The 26454-nt window shown below is 42.2% G+C and overlaps 1 protein-coding gene across 1 annotated transcript in view; it reads right to left on the bottom strand.

The window, feature by feature from the left end:
- Nucleotides 1-8153: 8153 nt before the first annotated feature.
- The window catches only part of adamts18 (ADAM metallopeptidase with thrombospondin type 1 motif, 18), a 38797-nt gene continuing 20496 nt past the window's right edge, over nucleotides 8154-26454 (bottom strand). Inside the window, exons 14-24 of the mRNA XM_028401983.1 lie at nucleotides 25623-25753; nucleotides 25372-25495; nucleotides 24883-25127; nucleotides 19414-19534; nucleotides 19081-19207; nucleotides 14484-14688; nucleotides 12525-12719; nucleotides 10472-10542; nucleotides 10129-10294; nucleotides 8726-8924; nucleotides 8154-8269 (exon numbers count right to left, since the gene is read on the bottom strand). Of these exons, the coding sequence (XP_028257784.1) occupies nucleotides 8154-8269; nucleotides 8726-8924; nucleotides 10129-10294; nucleotides 10472-10542; nucleotides 12525-12719; nucleotides 14484-14688; nucleotides 19081-19207; nucleotides 19414-19534; nucleotides 24883-25127; nucleotides 25372-25495; nucleotides 25623-25753 (1700 nt within the window). The remainder of the gene's footprint in view (nucleotides 8270-8725; nucleotides 8925-10128; nucleotides 10295-10471; nucleotides 10543-12524; nucleotides 12720-14483; nucleotides 14689-19080; nucleotides 19208-19413; nucleotides 19535-24882; nucleotides 25128-25371; nucleotides 25496-25622; nucleotides 25754-26454) is intronic.

The raw sequence follows: 26454 nt of genomic DNA, 5'->3' as shown, positions 1-26454 counted from the left end.
AGGAGAGGTGGGGGTATATTTAGAGGCTTGCAAGTGCTACGTCTAATAAAGGGAGTCATTTGTAAAATGGGGATTTATTTACGGTGCAGATATTAGAGTCAAACAGACGTGTGTGAGAGAGACTTTATGGCTTTATGCTTGTCCTATTCTAACCATTTATAGTGACTGTAAACAAACTGCTAAAGGTAAGGTATGGCAAGTCGTCAAATGCGCTGACTCTGGCTTCACACTGACAGTTGTTTTGTATGTGTAAGTGGTGCCGTACGACGTTTTGGCTGCATGCGGTGCCTCCTTCACTTTTATGTGTGCACTTCACCAGAGGCACTGGGTAAAAAGCACAGAGGAAGTGGCTGTGAGGCACATTGTCACTGAAATCTGTCAGACTCCACTCCCTCACTCCATCTCCGTCTGTCTCTCTCATCCTCTTTCTCTCTCTGTATATAAGAAAAAAACACAGTGTTTCTGACAGCCACAGACACTTCAGCAGGCTGAGATTTACTTGCCATTGTCACTATTGTTTTAGAAAAAAAAAGATCTATTTATCTCGCCACGTGCACGAACATGAAGTCATGCCTGCGTACACGTACGGTAAAAGCATTCAAAAACATGTGCAAATGTCAACTGCTGCAGCTCCATCAGTACTTTTTGGACACTTTTGGCACCTTTTATACCATTTTTTTTAGAGGTTGAAGCTTTTCTTGATTTAAAAGTATTTAAACACAGTTAGATCACAGCAGAGATGACACACTTGAGCAATTTAACTTTCTCCGAACTCCTCTCAGTTTGTGCAATACCAATTTAGCTCCACTTTCAAGATTTTATCAAGCTATTAAAACGAACAAAGTTCAAATCTACCCAGCAGCTATGAGAGGATTTTTGTCCTTTCACAATGCTTCATAGCATCCAGAAGTTTTCTCCATTTAGTTAAAATAGCACATCTTCTTTTCTGTTAAAGCAGAGAGCTTTTTCACTTTTAAAACACAATCTGTTCAGTCTCATAAATGCTCCAATAAGATGAAAGTCCTGTTGAAGGTGAGTCTGATGTGGAGGCTCTTTATCTGCGATGTGTGCCACTCAATACAACAGAACATACAGTGAGAGGTCAAGTAACAGGGTAGCGCTGCTAGCTGCTGGTAGGAAGTACAGTCATTATGCATGAGGATGTCGGAAGCTAAAACGTGCGTCTGAAAATAATGTATCTGCTTTAATGCGACCACTGCTGTGTCCTTGTTTGAAGCACCAGCGTGGCTTTGATTTATCGAGGTTTATAACCTTGGCCAATTACCTACAAACACACTCCCCTAGCTGTGTTTTTTCCACAGTGAAGGAGAATGCTTCACCCAAAAAACCCCATCCCTCCCCACCACCACCACCACCACCACCACAAAACACTTTTGTTGCTTGCCTTGCACAAAAAAGTAAGAGTTAATTGGTAATAGTTCTGACCTTGTTTCTTTCCGTCTGATGACGTTTCCCCCCCTGATTATTTGTAATTCAGCTTTGCCCTCAACATGCCGAGGAGCACTCCATTTACTTTGGAAAATCACTGGTGGTCTAAAAAAAAAAAATCAAGCCTGGCTTGTTTTTTTTGCCTATTCATCTTTTTATCCACAAGGGGCAAAACATGAAGGATGGTCTCTAAGATTCAGCTGGCATGCCGGACCAAAAGGTCTGAAAAATTGATAGGTTTGGAATTTACATATCTGTTGTGCGGTTGTATTCCCCGTGGCCACCTTGAGCACAAAGTTCATCAATAAAATATAACTGTTTGAGAAACAAACATTGAAATGATGCCTGTCAAAAATAAAGTCTGGGAAATGTGCACAGCAGCAGTGTGTTTAACCGTGCAACAGAGGTCAGAAGAAGTCAACGCTTTTGTCTGGGTACACAAGGAAATCAAGGGATGTTCATTTGCATAGATCTAATATCTAGGTGTGAGAGAGGAAGGATTTATTTTGCAGTTGTTCTTTGTTTATGTTGTTGTTTGCAATTTGCATTTAAAAGATGCAAGGAAAAGGAAGACGCATAAATGTGGAATTATTAAGTGAGCACTGCCCTCTGGTGGTCAGACAAGGAACTTGATAAGGCTTCCCAGCAGGTCTTTCCAACACAGAATATCATTTCAAAGGCAGCATGTGTGCACACAATTACATGTATTATATATATTTTTATGTATATATATATATATATATATATATGTGTGTGTGTATGCATTGCAAAACAATGCATCTTCGGGGGGCGGGCAAACTCCTCTGAAAATGAAATGGATCAGCTTTATGTTGATTAATTCTCATACAGGAGAAAATGTGAGCAGGGGAAAGAGGAGCACGGTGAGTTCACAGCCACTTGGATGCTTTTTCCTCAAGGTCGCAGGGTTAACAGGCAGGTGGGCACTCCTGCAGCTGGTGCCTACAGCGCCCCGAGGATCCTAATCAATTCTTACATTTCAGGGGGAAAATGATGAGAAACCGACTGCTCAAAGGAAGATAGATGAGAGAGAGTTGCGGCAAACACACAGATCAATAATATTCATAGCCTCAAGGAGAAAATACGTTAAGTAAAAGCTTTTTACTCAATTGATGTGAGCAGCGATGCTCAGAGAAGCACCTTTATGCATCAGATAAAGAATGAGAATACTCTCATGAAGAGGGAAAAAAGAGTAAAATGTCCATTCTCAAGGTTCTGTGCTAAAGAAGGTCCTGGGGAAAAAAACAAACTCAGTAATGCTGTGAGCGTGTCTTTAGCAGTGAGTTGTAGCTGACCAAGTCCAAGGACTACTTTTGACAAGAGTTTGGCTTTTGAAGAAAATGAATTAAAGTGAATTTGAAGACTTGCATAGACACCTGCTGTGACTGACTCCTACTGCAAGTGAACAAGCACAACAGGTATATAAAGTGATTGGGGTACCCCAAAAACCAAACACTACAAACTTTCCAGTTTATAGAAGCATAATGGGCTAAAAGAGCGAGAGAGAGAAGGAGAGGTTAGATAGTGATGGGAGGAAGAGTAATGTAGGAGAAGAAGTATGCAGTTCAGGGGAGGGGGAAGAAGAGAGCCATAAGGTAAGGTGAAGGTGTAAAATTCCAAAAAAAAAAAAGAAGATCCATAGTAGGCTAATGAGGGGCAGGCTGGGAGCATTTGATAAGCATGGATCAGGGCCAAGGGGTTCACCAGAGATGAGGAGGTTTAGGTGGATACCCACAGATATCCACAGGTCTTTAAATCATCCAGCGTGACAGAGACACAAAGACTTGGCTTGATGCAGAGCTGCCAGTCGTCTTTTGAGCTCTTAATCATGAAGATCTGCGAGAGCCAGATCTCTTAACACCGAGACGACTGGCAGCTCCCACACAAGCGTACACCTCTTAAGCCCTGCCAATGTTGTGATCCACCTGCAATCACCCTGCAGCAAGTACCAGGTGCCAGTGTCGCCACTACAAAGGGGCAATGGGTGGGTAGCACCCCCCCAGCTTCACTTATAGTACCTTCACACTTGCATAAAGCGTCATCATCATTGGACTACTTAGTATTATTCCACATTAAATTTTGCCTTTTTGAATGCTGCTGCTTAATACACTGTAGGCACAAGCTATGGGTTATGCCAGAGACAAGAGTCTGGCATTAGGTGGATCCTGGCTGGTGGGTGGGGTGATTTGGATGTTTCACCTGCGGTTTAATTTAATTTTGATCCAAAACACCCAACACACAGATAATACATGGGTCCCCAAATCCACAGATTAACTCCAGACCTGACCCAATCCGGCCAAATCCAGAGATTAAACACAACCTGACCTTGCTGTTTTGAGCAAAAGACTTTGGTTCTCATAAAATATTCATAGATGGTTTATTCGTTTGTTTTTTCATAAGGAAAGTGACAATAAATAGAGTGGCTGTTGGTAAGAGTGTGGGTTGGCTCTTTTTATATGTGCAGCCACGTGTTTGGTGAACTCTGACTGATACAGAGCTACTGATGGCAGAGGTGGCGCTGAAATATGACAGCTCTCACTTGTTGTGAAACCTGCCCTCAGAGTAAGCCCCGCAAGAAATAGAGAGATCACTCTCACTTTCTCTTAGTCCACAAACACACACATACACACACACACACACACACGCGCTAAGATGGAACTCTGTTAAGATGTGATTAGGCTGACTGTCAGTTGTGAGGGGTCCTATCAAGGTTCACTGCACACCAAGAGCACACAAACGACGGCCTTAGCCGGCCTGCTTGACAGTCGGCTAGTGGAGGAATGTCGAGGCTGGAAATAACAGCTGCCTCTGACTTACAGCCGGACTGACGACTGGTGCTTTGCCAACTGGAAAAAAAAAAAGATGGAACTTGAGAGAATGGTAAAAAACAGGAAAGAAATACCTGCATCGATCAGCCTGGGTAAGGAAGGTATTAAGAGAGACAGGCCTATTTTGGAGTTGACAGACCAGGGCATTTACTTTGGCTCAGCGTGCACATTGTGTGTGTACAAGGAGAAACTGGCGCACTTATTTAACTTTAGACAAGGTTTCTAAGAGGCAGGTGGCTAGATGATGAATTTTAAACAAGGCTGTGGTGATGCTGGTGGCTCTATAAGACCGTGGTTGGGCAAAGTGCTAGTTTAAGCAGCGTTTATCATATTAGAATGAGAATCCCTCATGCGGTGTGGGTCATGTCTGCATGTCTTATGGTCCTCTGCTACCTTGACTTATCTCATTCCTAGGGTTCAACAGCTCTATAGGCATCATGATAGCAGCCCAATATCGTCAGCCTAATAGCATATCAGCCTAACTGCCTGATTTCTGGGCCAAATTGAGATAGGCAGATATGCTATTAGGCTGGCGAAATGTTCCCTAGCTCTTGGGGAACCGATCAAAGTGTTTTTTTGGTTACACAGTAATGCTGATTTTTGTTTAAATTTTCAAATCACAGAGCCAACCAGATTAATATTCTCTGCAGAAAACTATAGTCCTAACAACTTTATACACATTTAAACTCAAATATTTTGTTTTGTTGTGATAACAGGTATTTTGAAACCATTTGTCCATTAAAAATATATTAAATATTTAACTTAAATTGGGTAAAATGACACCACAAAGTATGAATGCGTTACCAGAATACTGAACAGGGGAACACAGGAACTTGGGCATATAAAAAGCTGAAACTTGATGTATTAATGATGAGGTTTAAAATGCTGCAATTGCTAGTTAATAGAGTTAACATGACCTATAGGACCATAATAATGGAGAGATTAAGGAAAATGTGGCAAATTTATGGCAATATGCTAATACATGCTAAACATATGTTGTAGTGAGCCAACTGACCTTTTGCAAGTTTGTACAAAAAATCTTATATCTGATATCTTTAAAAGATGTCTTTTGATACTATGAACACATTTCTAAGCAATGGTACAAATTCAAGTTAAAATACCAAATAAATATAGCCACTTGTTTCTGTGTATTTTTTTGTATATTGGTCTCTTCATTTCACCACTGCAGCAATGCTTAGCATTGATGTGGCTCCCCATACTAAGATAATGAAAATATGTCATTATGAGCCAATATGGACGAGGGAAATTAAGTCCCATCTGGAGCTGAAAGCAGAATGGAGAAATAGAAATCCTCACATCAGCTCAGCAGTCAAATTGCTGCCCCACTGAGAGGCAGACATCACAAGCTGGTTTGCAGGAACATGCACATGCATTGTATAAAACATCTGTCTCTGCCCCTTTAAAGTCACATCTACCCCCTTATAAAAGCAGGAATTCGAGCAGCAAAAGCAGGCATGCTTTCGAGAAAGCCATGTAAAATGTGCATACGCATCCAAATAATGCACTCACCCACAAACACCTTCTCAGTCAGGGTGATGCTCAGTGAACCCTTTACATTTTGTGTGTGTCATCATACAGTATTTGTGTGTATGTGCACATGCCCCAGCTTGTGGTGTCTGGCTCGCAGCATGCTAGTAAACAGCATGCAGCCAAGATGATGTGAGGACTCCAGGCTCCTTGATTCATGCAGACGGTTTGATTAAAGAGCAATCGCAGCCCCCGCAGTGCCAGAAAGGGTGGCATAATCACTGTAAGAAAAACACCGTTTGGTAGCATAAATCTCAGCACGATTCTAGTTATGAAAGTTTTTAAGGGGGTAAAAAGTTATCCAAAGTTGCCAAAGGACCAATCGTAGTGCAAGCAGATTCCCACCGAGTGGCCAGACAAGTAATGAGCACTGAATATCTAAATGGGCATAATAAACAATGTGGTCATGGGGAGGGCAAATCAGCACTGATGTTATAGAAATGTTAAAGCTGCTCTATCAATTTTCTTCAAGTTGTAATGCTAACTCTGTGGTTACTGTCAGCTCCACAGAGCTTTCTACCACCTGTAGCTTTAAAGGATGCTGGAGGAAGTCAGGATACAGGCAGCAGAAACCATCCAGAAACTGAGCAGTGGCAGGCGGTGCCTTTGCACAAACTGCCAATGCAAGATTAAGGTCATTTGTCTCAAAGCATCTACACAATAGAGTCATCACATCCATTGTGATTAAAAATATCTTGTCAGGATTCTTGATCAGATAAGAGATTTGGAGACAATCGGTTATTGTTACCAGTGTCTGTCAAGAAGATAGCTTGAGACTGTGACAAGGTTTGAATTAGGATTTGTCTTAATCTTATATATTTAAAGCAGAAACATTTCTGGCAGCCCGCAATGAATTACAGTTGTTCGTTTTAATCCAACTGTATCCCCAGGGATTTTTTTGTGCGTTGCAATGTTTTGCCAGGTTTAGCCCCATATGTGTTTATTGCATATTACTAGATACAGACCAATAAATGTAAACTGTAGAGATGCAACTGGGTCATTAAAATGATTACAAATGTTTTTCTTCTTTTTTTTTCATTTTTTCTTTGGCACTCCTCAGTTCCAGTGTTGGGTTCATAAATTGGCCCTCAGCTTTAAAAAACCTCTGATTTAAAATAACACATTACCATACTTTTTAGACATAATTGATGTATGTAAGTGACTATGTTGAATGTCTAAAATCAGATGATATTTTTATTTGATTTTGATGTGATATTTCATTTCTCTTGTGTTTCTCAGTTAAGTGAACTCATTAAATCGTTTTTTTTCTACTTTGCATGCTGACCAAGAACAAAGCAAAAGTTTCATCTGGAGCGCCACCTGCCTGACATCTACATTTTGACCTGAACTCAGTGGAGAACACACCTACGCCATCCTCCCTCACCAAGCAAAAAAAAAAAAAAACTCTTGCTATCTAGACTGCACCCACGCTCAGCCAGCAATCATCCTCTTCTCTCCCTCTTCATCCTCCTCTCCTCTTCCCTGGGCCTGCAGATGGCCTCGCTCATTATTCAACTCATTGTGGCTGTAATCGATAAAAAAGGATGCAGGGAAGCAGATAGATGGTCAAGTTATTTACCATAATGATACAGAAGAGATAAAAACAACCACTGACAAAGCAGCTGAGTAAAATGTTCCATACAGAGATAGGCATGTTTTTGTAGCGTTAACATGAATGGAATGAATGCACAGAAGAAGAAGAAGAAGAAAAGGTGTCCCGGTGTGATTTAACAGTAGTAAACATGACGAGCGGGTGAAGGAGAAGTGCAGATCACAGGCAAACAAAATCATATCAAGCGGATCCAAGGGTGACTGGCACAAGCCTGTGGTATTTCCTAACATGTCACAGATCCACTGTACACCTGACAAAATGTAAAATCATATATTATGACCCATAATAATAACTTAAATAAAGGCATATGAAACCAGATGCCTTTAAATATACAACATATAAGCAAGCTAAAAACACTATTGTCCTTTCCTGCTCCCTTGATGGCTTGCTAGATTCAGAGGTCTCAAGAGGAAAATACGCAAAACGACGACATATATTACATCAACGAGTCTTCGGATTTCCATTGTCTTTCCAGTTCCAATGTGATCAGTGACCTAGTGACACCGCTTTGGCATCACAAGCCATGTTTCCTTTTGTTTTGTTTTGTTAGAGTCACCTCTTGTTTACTTCTTTCCCAAACTGTATTAGTCAAGTACTCCAGGAAGAGAACAACAATTGCCTGTGTTGAATTAGTCGGCCTCTGTGGAAGTAATTCCTCTTAGCGACCAGATGCCACAGACACAAGGGGTGGCAGAGCTCTACGGCTTCTTGCTGGAGCACGACTTGCAGCACTGCTGTCCATAGAACTTGTGGTTACAAACGCCGTGCTGGGGAACCAAGTGGCACCAGCTGAAGTGGTCCACGCAGCGTTCATCTGAAGGGAAGACAAGAAATAAAGAGAAGGTGAAAACAAGAAAAAATGGTCTACACCCAAATAAATGTGACTTATGACAACATGAAGACAAAAAAGACAAGCATTGTTTAGTGGTGGTTTCTTCTAAATGCTAATGTTGGTCTGCTAATATGGTCACATTTCCATTGCTAACATGATGGGAGTTTTACCATGCCTAGAAACAGCTTAGCATGTTAGCTTTTTTTAAACAATTAAGATGCCGTTTGAGCATTACATATTAAAAGCATCACAAAAAGTGCTTGGAAAAACTCATATAAAGAACACCACTGTCCCAACAGACAACATATAAACACACATGATAAATTTACTTCAGCTGCCTCCTTTTGGACTTCTGTTTGGAGGAATGTTTGAATTTAAGGCTATTAATCAAACGCAAAAGCTGGATAAATTTGTCATTTTTCCCTCTGAGCACTTTACCTTTCAGTGCTGGTCCAGCAGCTGTGACCCAGCTGCTGGGGCGATGTGCCGGTGCCGGGGGAGCGGCGGGGCAGAAGTGTGTGTTGCATGCCCTAGAAGTGACAGGCCTCTGGTGGGACAGGCAGCCAGCTGCGGGGCGACCTTGCCGGAGACACTGGATGGATCGAGTCTGGACCCCTCCGCCACAGGACACGGAGCACTGTGACAGAAAGATGGAGAGACAGGAACAAAAGGAGAGGCGGAACGAGAGAAAGAGAAACGAGAGGGAGTGGGGGGGATATAAATAGGAGATTAAACTTTGAAACACGTGGAGTTAAAAAGCAGTTGTCAAGAGGAGAGCCGTGGAAGGAGGAGGGGGAAGTGGAGACAAAGAACAGATGAAGAAAACAAACATCTCAAACAGCATGTACTCGCCCTCCAGCAAGCTGTCAGGAGATATCTTCTCTGGTGGAAACATACAGGGATCACAAGCTGGAGATCAAGCAGAATAGCATACTGTGCTATAAGAGGTTTGCCCTAAGACTTTTTGCATAATAGATGATGATGTAACACATAGCCCACACAATGTTCCCCCAAAAGCTTCTGAGATAGAGGGGAGCTTTTGAATATGAGGCCCATTCTCCACCACCTACACAGTACCGCCTGCCTCTGAGGATCTTATTGTGTCATCTCTTGTAAGGATCACAGTGTGGGTCCTGATGTACTGTAAAAGTTACCTTTACCATGAGACACTATGAGACTCCCAGCGACTAGAAGGGAGAGCTGGTGAAGTGGAAACTATGTTGTGAATCCATAGCAGGCAAACCCACACCAAATCACATGCTACTATTTTTTTCTTATTTTGACATAGCCACCCATGTATTATTGCACTATCCATGCATTTCAGTTTGTCATTGTTAAGATGGGTCTAAGCTAGGTTCAATAGTGGGTGGTGTCCTCCCACTACTGAAAATCTTGCAGACCAGGAAACACAGGAGGAGCTCCTGTCAACCATTTGCCAGAAATCTGTATCAGTTTCTTAGATCGTGAACCAGGTATAGACCTGGGATACTTTGTGGTATGTGCATTGTAAGGTTTGCTGAAAGGGGGTTTGCTGAAGTTGACCAATTAAACCCCAGTGTCACACTGAATGGGAATTATGCTACTTGATCACACAGTGGGATGTTTTTACAAGTCACTAATGACAGTAAAGCAAAATCCCTACATCCCACTATTTCCTGACCTCATTTTGAACATGTAGTGACTGTTTTGGCAGCACAATTTGAACACATTGCAGTTGTAATCATAATGTGACACATGTGGGAGAAAAGCTCCAAACTGGAAGACGTTCAGCTGGAACGCGCATGTAGCCCTAAAACTGTCTTGTGTAGGCAGTTTTGGATCAAAAGCGCCAACAAATGTACCTGCTGCCAGGGAGACGAGTACCAGCCTAAGACCACGGTGCTGGTGGTTGTTCTGCCAGGGAACACCCGAGGGAGCTCTGGGCACGGACCTCGGTTGCAACCCTGCTGAAGATCCACTAAAGGTTTGGCCATATTCCTGCACCTCCGTATAGGGAACTCCGCATACCTGTGCAGGGAACAGGGCATGCAGTTGGCTCAAAAACAGCTTTTCAAAAAGAAATTTTTCAAAAAAAACAGTGAAATTCTGACTCAGAGGATAGCACAGAGATGACACAGCGGGGTCTCGAGTGTCTGTGCAGATATATTAAAGTGTTGAGGGATGTCTTGGTGTGAAGGCACATACCCTCCCTGTGAGTCTCTCTCCCCGCAGCGAAGCTCTCTCTTCTGGATGCCTAAGCCGCAGGACCTGGAGCACTGAAACAGAGTGCAGGCAGGAGACGCAATTTTAGAAAATGAACTCACTGTGAGTGCGCGTTGGCGTCGTCCAGGGTTCCTGTAAACAGCAAGCTCACCTTGGCAGTATCAACAGACCCCTGCGTGGTTCACCAAGTATTTTCCAGTCATTTAATATGATGTGTATCTTTAATACATTTTATCTTGTCCTGCTAACTTCCCATCGACTTTTTATGTTACATGTATTATTAATGTGTCCTTGTTTGTGGGATATTGAATAGCCCCAGAGACAAAAGGATGAAAAAATGAGCAAATTCAATGAGTGTGCAGCATTATTTTACAGTGAAAAAAACGTTCAAATCACATCATTTTTTCCACGTAAACCTGCAAATAATTTAAAGACATACTTAATATTTTTGCACTATTTCAAGGTTAGGAGTCAGTCTGATGCAAATGTTGTGTATTGACCACGTTAACTGCTTTGTACAAAAGGTCAGAATGCCTTTGATTATCTCTTGGATGCTTGTTAAGTGACAGTGTGAGAAGTCAAATTGTTATTCTGAGTGAAAAAAGAAGCTTATTCAGCATAGCTGGCCTCACACTTTCTGTGGAGTAGTGCATGGATCTCTTTGTGGAAACTGGATCAATTGTGTCCAAAGCCAGATCAGGCACTAAAAGTGACTAAACCATCTGAAGATCGATACTTTAAGCACTGTTTGCTGAGAGATCGAAAACAACTTTCATCACAGAGAAAGAATTTGCTAAATAAAGACCAGAGAATCTACTTTTAAAAGATGGCTGCCTTGGAGAGATCTAAGAAGAAGAGTAGCACCTCTTAACAACTTCTCAGGAGGTGAAACAAGGCCGAACACTGCAAGTGGGTTCAGTCATGACCAGCATTTCAGAGTAGATGATGGAAAAGTAACCTCTAGTTAATTAACTAGAGGTTAAATAATCTTTGGCATGCAAACTCCAAAGTCTCCAACCAGATTCCAATGAACCGTCTGTAAGTGGCAGTGCCAACCACTGCACCACCATAAATATTTACTGAAATAGATTTTAACGATTGAACTTTTTACTCACAATGTCATCATCTAAATGGACCATATCTTCATATATTAACTCTGAATAAGGCAATATTACATTTCCTCATTCAGATACACAGAATGAGCTGAGATCCATGCCAGCAGCTGCAGCAAAATCACAGTCTCAGCTGCATTATTTATTAATTTATCTCTGGCTTATTTAAAGCCTCTACTATACATAATAATTAAAATGGGGTCAGGGACCTCCTTTATTTCACACACACTGGTACTGCTTTTTTATAAATATATACTTTACAATAATTAAGTGTTATGCGCTGGTGGCTGCTTTTAGATTAACTCCATTACTGATTGCCTTGTTCATTATTTTTTTTTACTGTGCAATTAGTCAGCAGCTTATTTAGACTATATGAGGTCTTAGTAACAGCAGGAACAACGTGTATAACAGAAGCAATACGAAAGATATTTAACCAATTCCCAGCAGAAAAAGGGTGTTACGTCTAGTTTTGACTACTTCAAACTTCCTTCTCTTACACAGTTCTAGAAAAAAGTTATCAAATGAAAAACATGCAGTTATTTATTTTTTCTCTCCCCTCCTCTCATCTGTGAGACACTGTGTTTTTGCCAGTATCGTTTTCAACACGCTCTGTGCCGGGGATGTGAAGCTCAGCGGTAATGATAGTTCCAGATGAAGCATTTTTCACTGCGTTCTAGTCTATCGAGGCTGCTGGCTGTGAAACTGCCTTCTCTGTTCTATGATGGATCTCTCCCTGTGTGATTGTTAAATGGTTCTGAAGAAAGAAGAGTGCTAGAGACACACCTTTCTTTTCCTAATTCTGAGTGTATACGTTTGACATTTTATAAAGGAGAAAGTCAGAATGTTTAAGAAGTGGACTCTGGTTACAACTTTCCTCAAAACTCACTTCACTTACATTTCCCCTGAGCCCCACTTTTTCTTACCTCTCCCCAGGGAGTGGGGATCCACTGCAGTCTTTCGTTCTTGGGGCAGCGCCGCAGGACGCAGGTCTCTTGGGCTTTGGGTCTGTGATGCTGTCTGCACATGCTATCGGGAACTACCACAGCTTTGGCCCCCGGATCAGTGCTGCGGCAGAACACACTCCGCTTCCTCAGTCCACGGCCGCAGGACTTGGAGCACTGTGAGCAGAGTAAAAGAAGTCATTTTTCGAACTAACGATTGATCAGTAAGCAAAGATGAAATCGTACTTTCATGTGCACGTACTGTAACTTATAGCCCCCTTATGATTGTTTTAACCTTCAAGCTCCCATCACATCCAAGCAATAGCCTGTATTAACAGAGGTTAAATCCTTGGCACAGACACTGTAAATGCAGTCGTAATTCACCGCACGGTGAACAAGCAAACAGAAGGTCACCGGTTTGATGGCAGCACATTATGGCCCATCATTAACTACAATAAACCAATAACTCTGGGATGAATGTGACCCCAACCCATCAACGTCTCCACCAACAGCAGACAGCCCTGCTGTAAACTCTACATGAACTGCACAGAGATGGACAGGAGTCAAACTGCTCTACTGGGACAGGGGAGGCGAGGCGACCACAGCCGTCTGGACACTTTATCCGACAACACTGCGTTCATTTATTAGACAAAAGACACATACACACATCTGTGCATCTTTTGCACACAAGCACACACATCCCAGTGGTCCTCTTGTCACTGAACTCTCCGATTGATCTTTTCAGGGCCCCGTCTCTGCATGACCGCCAGCTGAACTTAGACCGGTGTTACTAAACAATCAAAGCGCACAACACTAGCGTCCTAAAGAGTGATGAGTGAGCGACAGCTGAATGTGTGAACTGCGCGGTTAATTATCAGCCAGACATCAGATCTGCTGCCAGGCTATTAATAATGTATACAGAAATATGACAAAAAGATCTAATGTGTGATGCACTGTGGTTTTAAGTCATAGCTTAGTTAAAAGCCAGAGGATGAAGTGGCTGGCTCTGCCATAAAAACACAGAAAATAAGCAGACAATGATCATTTGTGGCAGTTTAATGACTCATATTTGGTTACTGGATGCAAGTATAGTTTAATCTCATATTTCAGACATATCCAACAGAGGGCAGCAAAGCATCTGCTTTAGCTTTGAGTGAAACGTCTGACAGCTGGTGGAGCTGAGTGTGTGCACGTCTGCACTTAGATGCAGATGGGATTCTGTCATGCAGATGTATAAACACATCACACTGTTTTTAACCTTAGGTTAGAGATGCTCTCCATGCAATTTATCAATAAATATACTAAATAAACACTGGTCACACATAAGCTATAACCACAGAAATGAGACTCAAAAGAAGCAGTGATTCTTTTTAAACAGAAAGTTCAATAGTGACAATGATGACGGCTGCATTCCATTTATCATCATGTTTCAGTGTGGGGTCTTTATTTAGTACGCCAAATCAAACATGTGGTATGGAATGTATAAACTGAGTGAGGCTACACAGTGGTAATTTCAGCTGCATGCTAACATTTTCATAATTGCAATATTTTTATAGTGTATAGCTGCAGAAAGCTCATTAGGCGTGTGGTTACAAAGCAAACTGTTTACTACAGAAGTTTAGATCTACTGATTGCACTAGATGAACAGCTAAGGTAGAAAGCTTGTTACAGTTCATCCTGTAGGGAGCATGTGTACCATTAAATGTCACAGACCTGCCAAAATGTTTTGCTGAAAAACCACAGAAGTCAACCTCATGGTGGCAATAAAGGAAAAGTCAATGGACCAATAAAGATGTAAAGATTTGACCTCTGTGGATCATAAATGTCTGAGCTAAATTTCTCAGCAATCCATCCTAAGCCAAAAGCAGCACACCGACTGATATCTCCAAAGGCCAAGCTGATGTTATGTTCTTTTTTTTTTTCCTGCTGCCACACACCCACCTGTGACCAGGATCCGGTGCTCCACTCTGGTGGGCAGGCTTGGGTTTGGCACGGCTGCACTTGGGCTGGAGAGATGACGGGGCAGAGGGAGTGCGCCACCACCTCTTCCCTCTGGTAGGTCACCTTCCTCAGGCAGCGCAGCACCCTGGTCTGTTGACCTCCTCCGCAGGAGCGACTGCAGGGACCCCAGTCTCCAGTCGCCCAACTGTGGAGAGAGAGAGAGAGACTTAGAGAAAACGTGAAGGGCTTCAGTGAGCAACAGCATGGAGGAAAGCGTAGGTTCAGCTCAGCCCCTGTCATCAGGAAACATAACCACATAACTGAGCTCCTAATCAGAACACACAACCACAGGGTCAAACTCTCTGCTTATTTTAGTCCCAAATTACCAGTGACTGCAATCACTCAGTTTAAAACACTCCAACAGTGACCCGGCCAGGTCACAGTTAACAGTTATAATTCATTAAAAAGTACATTGATCTTTGTCAGTGCACACATAGGTAGGAACAGAAAGAGAAAATACACAGGCCTGGCTATATATTCTTACTTCCCTACACTTCCATTCATCTCCATCCACACTATTTGTCTGCGAAAGTAAACACAGAAACCATACTGTATATACAAGTCTCTCTGTAACAGCTTCCCCAGGTCTCCAGGACAATAAACAACATGCAATAAAGACGTGATGTGGGTTGCCATCCCTTGTATTTTTCCTCTTCTTTGCCCTGTGTTGTTTTTTTTTCTTTTCATTTCTCACCTGCTCTTATCATTTTAATTCTAATCTGCTCGCTTTTTGTCTGGTTGATTTTTTTTTTCCCCACCCTGCTTTGAAATCCTGCTTCACCACTGATGAAAAGCCTCACTGCTGCTTTTAAAATAGCTTCTGTCTTGGCATTGGTACTGAAGGGGGAGATTTCAGTAAATGAGTGGTCTGACAACCACAGGCTTTAGAAGAGGGAGATGGAGAGATGGGCAGATGGCTCCGTCCAGTTCTCAAACGACAAGCCACCGCAAAGACCATTCCTCCACGCCGCCGACCTGCTTCAGGGGAAGGAAAAATGCTTTCATTCTCTTTCAAACACCACAGACAAATGAAGCTGCGGGACCGAACTGCAATTTGGAAAGGAGAAAGATGTGAACCGTTGGGACCTGAAAGCATCGGTTTGGGAGTTTTTGGCTTGTGGACTGTTTGCTTTTTTTTTCCTGGTTTATAAATAACAATATATCATTGGGGAAAAGTGGCTGAAGTGCTACTGCGCTTCACTGCAAACCACCAAAGACCTCACTGTAATTTGTATCTCTAAAATGTTTCAATATTCAACATATTTTTGAGGTAGGGACAGTGCTACAGTGCGTTGTGAGGGAGGCTCAACCATACAGTTTGGAGTGCTTAAGGGTAAAACCAAGGAAAATGAACATTTATCCTTATAATATAATATATAATATTGAGTTTGATTGGAGGCCAGTAGCATTTAACACCATAATGACCACCTCAGCTTGCTACAGGTTGCTGCACCAATATAACCAGAACTCCAAATGCACTGAACCATGCATACATTTGTGTGGTCTGAACACAGAACTCAAGGTGAGTTTTAACGTTATGATAACATGATGCTATGTTTATATCCTGACATGTTATTTAGAGCAACGGTCCACAAACAATCGCTAAGGCTTGCCCAACGCAGCAGTGGCTTATAACATAAGGAGGTCATGACCACTTGTAGAGTGGATGATGTGTACAGAAGGTTTCTGGCATCATAACATTGCTGCCATCCTCACAAATGAGGACATTTAAAGAATGAAAATTAGAATTAATTTGGACAAAGTCTTCTTCCGAGTTTTCCAACTGAAAAATGTTTTGAATAGATGGATTGTCATCAAGAAAGTGTCCTCTCCTGAGCTGGATAACTAAGAATCTCATGTAAAAATGTGCATTACTTGAACAAATGTATGTTTTAACAGCACAAAATAGTCCTTTTTTAAAAAACCCAGTTATGTGCTCCTCCTGCTCTGCTAATGCATGTGATTAATTATATGATCACTTGAGAGCTTCTCTACTCTTACACTAGTATGAGTTAGCCTGTTGATAAATGTCTTCACCTTTAACATGTTTCTGTCCTTATGTTAGCTCGTTAGAGCACTTTTTCAGTATAATTCTTGCAGAAGTGATTAGGCTCTGGTCAGTATCTTGTGCATACGTCTTCTTTTTTTGCCGTATGTTCTCTGGCACAGGTACAATGTGCTTTGCTTTGTTTTTTCTACATGTGCCGCTGCATGATGAGTGCAGAGAAATCCCCAGGCAGAGTTAAATGACTCTGCAGATGGCTTCTGCCAAGATTAAGAGCAAAGTAACTTCAAACAGCAACTACAAAAGAAGAGATGCGGCGAGGACACAGACTTTAAGGAAAATGTGCATTTGTCTTTAATCACTGGCTTGAATGAGGAAACTCAACTCTTAAAATTCTCCTTGCATCCCTGTTTTATGCTCACTGTAACACTACAGGGCTGCATCCCCCCAGAATGCAGAATCACAAAGGGAAGGGAGTGAAGAGATATGTGTGTGTGTGTGAATGCATGTGTTCAGAGGGTTGACTGCCTCTGCATGGCCAGACTGGCCAGGCCCCGTGGGAATCCCACCGTCTCTGCACAATAAAACATGGATAGGCCTGTCAGCACCCGAGATACATGCCACAGAGATAAACAGACGCTTCTGCATTCCCCTCCTGTCACACACATACACAAAGCACATGCATCCTGCCTCATTGTCAGTTTTTCTTTTCTCTGCTGGGCTCTCGAATGTGTGCCCATACATCCTGGAGGTCCTAATGCAGTCATTATAGCTTCCATGCTGCTCACTCAAATCACCTTTCATCCTGTGCGCCGCCCATAAATTGGCCCGTGCACACCAACCAGCTGAAAAAAGGTGTCAGCTACTATACATAATAAGATCCACGGGTGTCAGAGCGCTTTGCTTTCCCCGAATGGACGGCCACAGTGATACTATTTATCTGGACTATGGCGATTTCTTCACTCGAACAAAAAAAGGGACATTGGGACACGCAACAAGGCTGTTTAATACCTCTCGCCAAGATACGAGAAATGGTATGCCGAAGATTAGGGGCAGGAAATGTCCTCTCGGGTTGGTGGGAAACTTGGAGAGAAACAGAGGCTGTATGTTAGAGGTGAAAGCGATAGCTGTTGGGATTGTTCAGCCCCCTGACACGGGAGAAAGCTCAGTCCGGACTTGTTGCAGCATGGAGCACAAAATGACAACGTCATTCACATCAGATATGAGGAGCTTGAATTTCTATTTTAACTTCATGCTTTGTACTCAAAATACAACATTGTGCTTTTTTATAAAACAAGGTGTGCTCACATGAACCGTAAGTGTGCATTGCTGCTCTGTGAGCGTACTCTCTCTGAACCCAAGACACGGTTGCCTGCCTGTTCTTTGGAGCAATGCCGTAAATCAAGCTAGCTCCAGTTCCCTCGGCCAAAGGCCTACATACTGTAGGAGAGAGGCCATTTATTCAGCGTTGTTTCGACTTGTTACTCTGCTGCACTTTTGCCTGGTTTCCTCCTTTGCTTTGCAGCACTGGTCCCTGAATGCACAGCCTCCTTTTAAAAAATGCATGCCATTAAGTACAGTGTCTAGACATCGAAGATAAAACATGGGCATGATTTTGCTACTGAGACTTTAAAGGGGGGGGCTCCGGGCTGAGGATACAGTGTATGAGAAGGATGATATGCACGGAAAGCAACAATCACTCTGAGCTGACTTTGATGTCTTTTTCCTTCTGTTTAGCCTGGTCTTCCTTTATTTTTCTCAAGTGTTCGCTAAAGGAGAAGGCCTGTTCCAGACTCCGTGACATCATCCTGTTTACTTTATGGATGAACCATATGTGTGGAGGTGAATGGTCACAATCTAAATTCATAACTTCACCCATTTATTTTGATGAGCCACAGCGCTAATCTACACAGACTAACATGCTCACAATGACAATGTCGATCTTTATTAAATCTTAATTTTGCATAATTAGCAAGACTGGAAATAATTTCCTGTTTTCCTATAATTACAGTCAAATATATATTTAATAGCTATGTATTATTTAGTGTATCCTTGTGTCATTTATCCACACACCAAAAATATCACCTATGACATGACCTCTGTCACCCTTGTGGAGCCTAAAGGCTTCTTTTCTGACCTCAGCTTAAACTTCAAATAGTGCCTTTGTTATAAGAGGTTGGACTAAATAGTTTAAGTCAACAGCTCATTCATGAAGACAAGAAATCAGACCATTTCACCATGTCACCATTTGACACTCCAATGGCTACACATATGGATGAAATAATTCAATGCAAAGGCTGATTCAGGGAGGCAGAGAGAGAGAGAGAGAGAGAGAGAGAGGAACACAGGCTGCACTGAGTGGTAGCTGGCCACAGCCGTGGGACCACAGTGTATGTATGTGTGTGTGTGCACTTAGCTGGGTCCTGAAAATTTGGCAACATAAAGACACATGCCACATAAACCACAGCCAGCTGTACAGAGAGGAGTGTCCTGACCCCACACACACACAGACACAGCAGCAGCAGCACTTACTAGGCAGGGCAGGGCTGCGTGTTGCAGAGGTGAGAGCCCAGTGTCGGCCTGGTGAGGGGATTGCACATGGTGGAGTTGACCTGAGTCTTCTGGTCCTGCAGACAGATAGCCTTGGTCGAAATACGGCCTGAGGAAGAGAGAGAGAGAGAATTTGTGTAGATCTTGCATTCTTTTTACTTTAGTTACTGCTGCTCATGCTTTCCATTTCTAACTTGTTCATTTAACTTCAGCTCCATGTTTGGGTTGAAACTTTCCTCTCTGGCAATGTTTTAGCAAATTTTACAAGCAAGCATCCCATCCAGATGATGAGAGAAAGGGAGAAGGCAGCCTCACCTCCAGCACAGGGAGCAGAGCAGTCAGAGCGCACCACACCCCAGCTGTAGTCTGGCTTCCTCTCAGTGCGAGGCATGGTGTACTCCCACACCACGCCTGGGTTCTTTCCCTGCAGAAGGATCTGTGAGGGAAGAAAACCGCCATTAACACCTCAGAGATGGACGTTATTTTCCATCCAATTTTTTTTTAATCACATAAAATTGCACAGCAACTTTGAGTGTCAATGGAAATGATGACCACACAAATATAAACTCATGCATCTGAGACTAAAGGTAAGGAAGGAAGGCAGGAAATCTGAGTCATTCAAGTTCCCCTGAGTGACACACAGTAAAGTGTACATGAGGGACAATTTCCCTTTTCTTTTAAGAGGTAGCTCTTCTTTACCACATCCTTTACACGGTGATTCTGAGCTACCTTTTCCTTCTTGGGAGATTTATTTGGACATTTAAGTCAAGCAGAGAATAATGGATGAATGAAAGCAGACATAGCTATTACAGGAGGAGCATCAGGCTATGATTAAGACATCCCACTGAGGATACACTGTGCCACGATATAGAGTTTTGCTTGAGTTGCATTTACATAGTTCACAGTGTACTATTTTAAAGTATTTCAAAATCCTGCCCTGGACAAAGCTTTACTGTAGGTATGTCTCTTCTGCATGCCAACACTGCTTAGTTCAGGTTCTCAATCCATTTTGCAAACTGTATCAAATCCAACTGTCAACATCAATTCCAATACCTGACAAACAATATCAGTCCATCAACATCTGCAATAATTAGCTTTGACAAGTGTATTTTCACTTGGGTATATCCTAAAATACAGAGAAAATCAGAGAGCCAAACACCTTCTGGGATCCATCCACATTCAACTAGTCCTGCAGTGCCTGTATATTGCTGCTGCAAAAGCTTGGGATGAATAAATGCATAAATTCTGCTCAGCTAGTCAACAGGCTTTCTTTGATTGACACACTGTGGTCAATACCCGCAGACAGTGTCCCCTCTAAATGTAACTGTCTAGACTAAACTGCATAAAAACTACCCACTTTTACCCCACACCAAAAAAAAACCCACTGCCATGAACAGCTGCCACCACCAACCACACTGGTACTTACCCGAGCGAAGCAACTCTCACCAAACAACCAGCAGTGATGTGATCTTCCACCTATCATAACAACACCATGTGGGATTTTATTAATAATCCCTCTAATAGCAGACATGTCCTTGAAGCTTCTTAAATAACTCATCTGTCCACAACCTGAATACACCCAACCCACCCACAGCGACAACAGTCTGTCAAACAATAGTTTCAGACGTATCCAAACCTGTCTCCACTGCAGATCTTCACATTGTCTGGGACTACTGGGACTACAAAAGAACATGTCCAACCTGCTCATACTGCAAACCAAAAAACTAAAAACTGAACATGAAAACAATAACTTCATGCTTGTTCCCATGTTATGGATAGACGTCATGCTGACCTTCTCTCTAGTCAAAGAAAATGGCAGAAACAAAACACTGCTCTGACTTAGTAACAAAACATAACAATCCAAATCCATCTGGACCTTATCTGGACTAAAAACATAGGACTTTACATATAATTTTATTTATAATTTTATTTGTCTAATTTATTTGTTTTATTTATCTAACTTCATAGATGACCATTAAGTTAATACTAATCAATAATATATAATATATATTCACTTAATTGTGCAATATTGTTGCAGAAAAGCACAAATCACATTTGTTGTGAATTGAAAAGCCTCTTCATGGCTGCTGGTGGAAACAGTTGCACACAAAATCTGAAGCTGGGATTTTGTGAAAATGAATCTTACTGTACTGGCTTCTTTTTATTTGACATTTTACAGTTTAAACCTGTTTATTTGGACACTGACATTTTACAGTTTAAACCTGTTTATTTGGACACAAAACAACAACTCTACACTGCTGAATTGCCTTAAATAACACAAAAATGATTTCAGGCAGCACCAGGACCTTCACTGACTTCAATTCTTTAAATTTATGTTGTATTTTTTTTTGTATTTTTTCTCTTCAGCTATAAATATATTTTAGTTGCATGTGAATCCATTTCCTACAGTGAAACAGCAGACCACAGCGCGGTGGTTTTCACAACCCAACGACCACACCACTCATCAAGTCAGATGAGATGATGATGAATTACAACGTGGCAGATGTCGATATCAGACACAGAGCTCTGCCCACAACTGGCATGACATCGCCTCGCCATTCCACAAGAATGTCTATTCCCGTGGGGAATAATGCCCCACTCACTACCCCACTATCCACTGAAAAGCTCCGGAAGCAGCCGTATGTCATGTCTGTTCTCTCCTCCTAGACCTCCACCTCTTTTCTCCTTTATAAGTGAATTCTATTGTACCCCCCCTCCTTCCTACCAGCTGAGCAGCTGTGCAGATGTGAACACCTTGTCACAGTTTACGCTCACACTCCTCAACATTTGTTTTTCTTTAAAGTGTTTCCAGCTGAGTAAGGGTCTGTGAGTGATCCCCGCATATGTATCCTCCCCCCACCATTTATTCTGTGACAGCGCCAGTTAAGTAGAATGTGTGAAACAGATGAAGATCTGCAGCTTTCCTTCATTTGCTTCTATTCATCTGCAGTGCCCTGACCTTAGCTTCTCACATCCAAAGAGTTCAATTGCAGAATTCTTAATCTTTTAATCTCACTCGCCCTCCCCTCTCTGTTTCTTTCTATCCTCCTCTCTCTATCAACCTCTTTCTTTTTTTGTAATTACAGGACATACTTATAGAGATTATGGCCGTGTCATCTGCAGATCAGCTGCATGCTACAGCAGAGTGCAGGGCAGATGTATGACTGAGACTCACAGACAGGCAAGAGCGGCACGGTCAGACTGAAGTCTCTTCTTAAAGGATGGTTATTACTATGTGTGACTTACAGTGGATGGTGGTGGATGCTACTTGATTTAGAGGCAAAATTGAGACTTGAGTATTGAGTATTCCCAAAGTGTTTGTAATAATCCATTTATTGTGGAAGGAATCTGGGCACACACAGTATGCCAAACCAGGAAGTCTGCCTTCAATTCTCTCTTTAACTATCCTAGTGAAAGGAGAGAGAGTTCATTTGTCAAAAACTAATATCGTCATCATCATCATCAAACAATTACGTGATGCGTTCTGGCTGAGGCCCAGCTCACTGGCAGCTCTGTCATGGTTTGTAATGTTTTGTATTTTCAGCATGTTTTGCTCTGTCTCTTTACAACTACAAGAAAAATAAATGAGTTTGACGAATAAGAACTAAGTACTAAGTACTGAGAGTCAATATTTTTTAATCACAAGTACACTTTTTGCTTTGGAGTGATCTGGTAACATGTTGCTTGGACCTGTTTGACACACCCACTGATGGAAAAATGATGTTTCCACATGTGTTATAGCAGGTCTGTCAGCGGAACCTAAAGCTAAATGCTATTGTTAGCATATTAATTAATTAATGGTATATATTAAATTGTAGATTTTTGGCAAGTATTTGCAATGTTGATTTTTATTTATTGTCATACTGCACATAAACAGGCAGAATGTATGAATCAGTGTTCATAGGTTCTGTGCATCCATCATGCTGAGATATATATTTAGTTTATGGATAAATGAAAGACCATATATGAAAAGATGTGATAACTTCGCTAACAAAAAACAGGACTCACGCTGCAAAGAAACTATAAAATGCAAACTACCTTATTGGAAACTTAACATCAGGCATGCAGGCATCTTTCTGCTTTTGTATAAAGACAAGATTGATTTTCAAATGCTTAAAGACAACAAAGACTGCTGCACTGCCCACAGACCGAAGCCTCTCTGCAAAAATAGCTACGTAAACACGTGAATACTTCCTCATGGCCAAACAAGTGACCAGACAAGCAATCTGGAAATATCACACTGGTATTCCTCCAGGATTTACAGGCCAATCATTCCTGCTTTATCTGCAGTATTTCAATAGCCCAAGGGACTGAGGAGAGACTAGCTTTTACTTGAATATTACTTCACCCTTGGTGAAGGAGATGAGGGGAGGGGGGAGACTGTCTACTCTTCACCTGGTTTCCACTTCTGTTTTCACGGCTGGGGGTCACAGGTCAAGAGAAAATAAATGCTTCTGCTGACAAAGTTATGTGAGAAGAGCATCCCACCACCATTCACTTAAACCTGTGAATGACTCCGCCGCTCGTGGAAAATTAGCTTTTTCTGTCAGAAGGATACGCCTGTCCAGGATCACATGTTGCTACTTCAAGACAGGCAAAGACATGCTCTGCTTTCTAACACATGATTATAAACTCAATGCAGTGAAAAAAGACCCATCAGTTCATATATCATCTGTTATCCTGTGTGGAACATCTCACTCAAAAAAGCAGCCATCTGATTTCATACTTTTTTTTAACCCTGCCTCTAAAAGGGCCAGTTGACTTAGGGATTTTACTCGCTCTACTAGCCTCCTATCACATGGCTGGCAACAAAGCACTTTTTGAAAGGCCGGTAGCCACAGGGGCTACATCTATGTCTTTGAGTATGTGTGCATGGATGTGAACACGTGACTGTGTTTACACTGGTGCTGGCAGCACCAGGAAACTGTACTGCTTGTAAACAAGCTGCACAAAAGCTGAGTTAGACTAATTGTGCCACAGCTCTCTATCTGTGCTGTCTGCATTATTCCTCATTCTGTTGATGTTGAGAGGATGAGTTCACACGAACTGCAAATCACCATCGAATTCCCTTCCTCTTTAACACTCACAAAGAGTACGGCTCACTGAAAAGGATGTTGGACCCACAAGACTTCTCTGATTAACCCTCAGAACCACTAGCTAGTTTTTGGGATTTTTCATTCTGGTCACATTTTTTGTCACTATTACTCAACCATTTATTTATATCTGTCAGAAAGACAGAACTTAGACACGAATTAAGAGAAAATTTTTCTTCTTTATATCAACGATAGAAAGCCTGCAGATTAGTTAATGTCTCCCTGGAAATCTTTGCCACTATTATGGCTTACTAGTTGTGCAAGGAGGGCATTTTATATTCGGCTATTTTTTAATTAATACATGTAGAAAATAGTGGCTGTGATGAAATGTCATGGTCAAGGAGACATATGCCACCATGATGCATTCAAGGACCAATCAAGGCAACTCTATAGGCTTTTTACTCTAGTGTAATTTTGGCCTTTTTAATATGTTTGTTTTGGGGCTCTGAGGGTTGAAGCCTTCCATGGCACCCACTAATCCCTTCCTTGTAACCAAACAACCACAAACACAAAACATTTGTCAGGCAGCTACAAGCACCCTTTTTCCTCCTACCAACACAAACCTCTTTTTTTCATCTAAGCTCCATCATGTCAGGTATTTAAAAAATAAAAAAGAGGTGCAGCAGCTCTGCCAAGGACCCTGTCACTCTCAATTGCCATAAATGGATGTCACCAAGCAGCAGCGGCTTACTTCAAACACCAGCGTCTCATTAGTAGGTCCGGCAGCATACAGGCTCTCCGGCTTGTTGAACGAGCGCTGGTAGTCGAACACCGTCCCGCCGAAGTGGAATTTTCCTGGCCAGTCCACAGTCCAGTCCCCGGTCAGGTAATACTTCCTCTTCAGGGAGCGGATGGCCAGGTAGCTGGTGGAGACTTCCATTTCCTGTATGTGAATGCTTCGTGCACCAGTTGGGACTGTCACCATGGAGTAATACTCTGAGGAACAAAGCAGAGGGAGGGGTGGCTGATTAGTTATGCATTTGTGGCAGTTTATCATATTTCATAGGTCATATATTTTATCATCCAAGTTTCACCATTCCCTCATCCTTTCCTCTCTTGAGTCAGTCCATGCTCTGTGTCTATGTTTGTCAGCTCAATTCTCCCTTTGTCGTGCAGACATACTGACACAGTGTGCACTACCCAACATGTCCAGACACAACAAACACAAAGAGCAGCTTACCGTTAGCCCGGTGTTGAAGGGTGTACTGGCCCTTAAAGAACTTGCAAGTAGAGTTGTCTCCCTTGCATATGCCACAAGCATCCAGAGCAGCCCCGGAGCCCAGAATCTGGTCACAGCCCACGGCCTAAACACAGACACACACATACCATCAGTGCTTACAGAGTCATAATGTACAATACAAACCACCATCAGCACCTTTGCCGACGTGTTCATCAAGTACAGAAAGTCTTTATTCATTTCTTTACATGTACCTCGCACACTCCGTCAATGCAGATGTCTCCTTTGTACTCAGAGCAGGAGGTGCCGTCTTTAACCTTGCTGGACATGGCAAAGAAGAAGTCAAAGTCTTCTGCAATGCAGTACAGCTTGCAGATGTCTTCATCTGTAAAGAGGAGAAATTACACACAGGGATTGTCACTTCGTTCATTATGTGAACAGTTTCAAGTGAAAGTGTAACAGGCTGCAGTACAGTAGCTAAGTACAACTCCTGCTAAACTTGCTCAAGTGAGAAAGACAGAAACTGGCTATGAATGCACCCAGGGGTATTCATGTGGGGCTACAGGTTTATTTTGTAGTTCAGATCAGTTATCACAGACAAGTCTCTGCAGCCGTGTTTGATTAAAATAAATGATGGTGAAGGTGACTTGGCCCAAGGTCCCAGAAGGCAGTTCAGAATCTGTTCCTCTCTATATCACCCCCCATTCATCAACAGCTTAAACAGGCCTGGGACAACAGCCAAACGCACCGCTCTCCTTCATTGCACCCTCTCTCTCTCTCTCTCTCTCCCTCGCTCTATGTAACAAAGCTGGCCTGCAGGCTTCCTTTTTAAATCTATCCCCACTGTGTCAGAGGGTGCAGGTGGCTACACGTCTTCCATGCACATTACGCATAGTGATAGTTTCCTGCAGATTTTTGGCCCTAATTATTGCAGTGTTAAATAGAGGTTGGCATTACAGGAACACTTTATAAAAGAGATTTGGACAGGCAGCAGAGTACAGCAGGGCACAGAATACAAAGGATGTGCAGAGTTAAGACAAGAAAAAGCTTGCCCTTACTGATCCACATTTCCCTGTGAATTCAGCT

The sequence above is a fragment of the Parambassis ranga genome, chromosome 3 (genome assembly GCF_900634625.1).
Source record: "Parambassis ranga chromosome 3, fParRan2.1, whole genome shotgun sequence".
Lineage (NCBI taxonomy): Eukaryota > Metazoa > Chordata > Actinopteri > Ambassidae > Parambassis > Parambassis ranga.
This window is presented reverse-complemented; position numbering and strand designations above follow the sequence as displayed.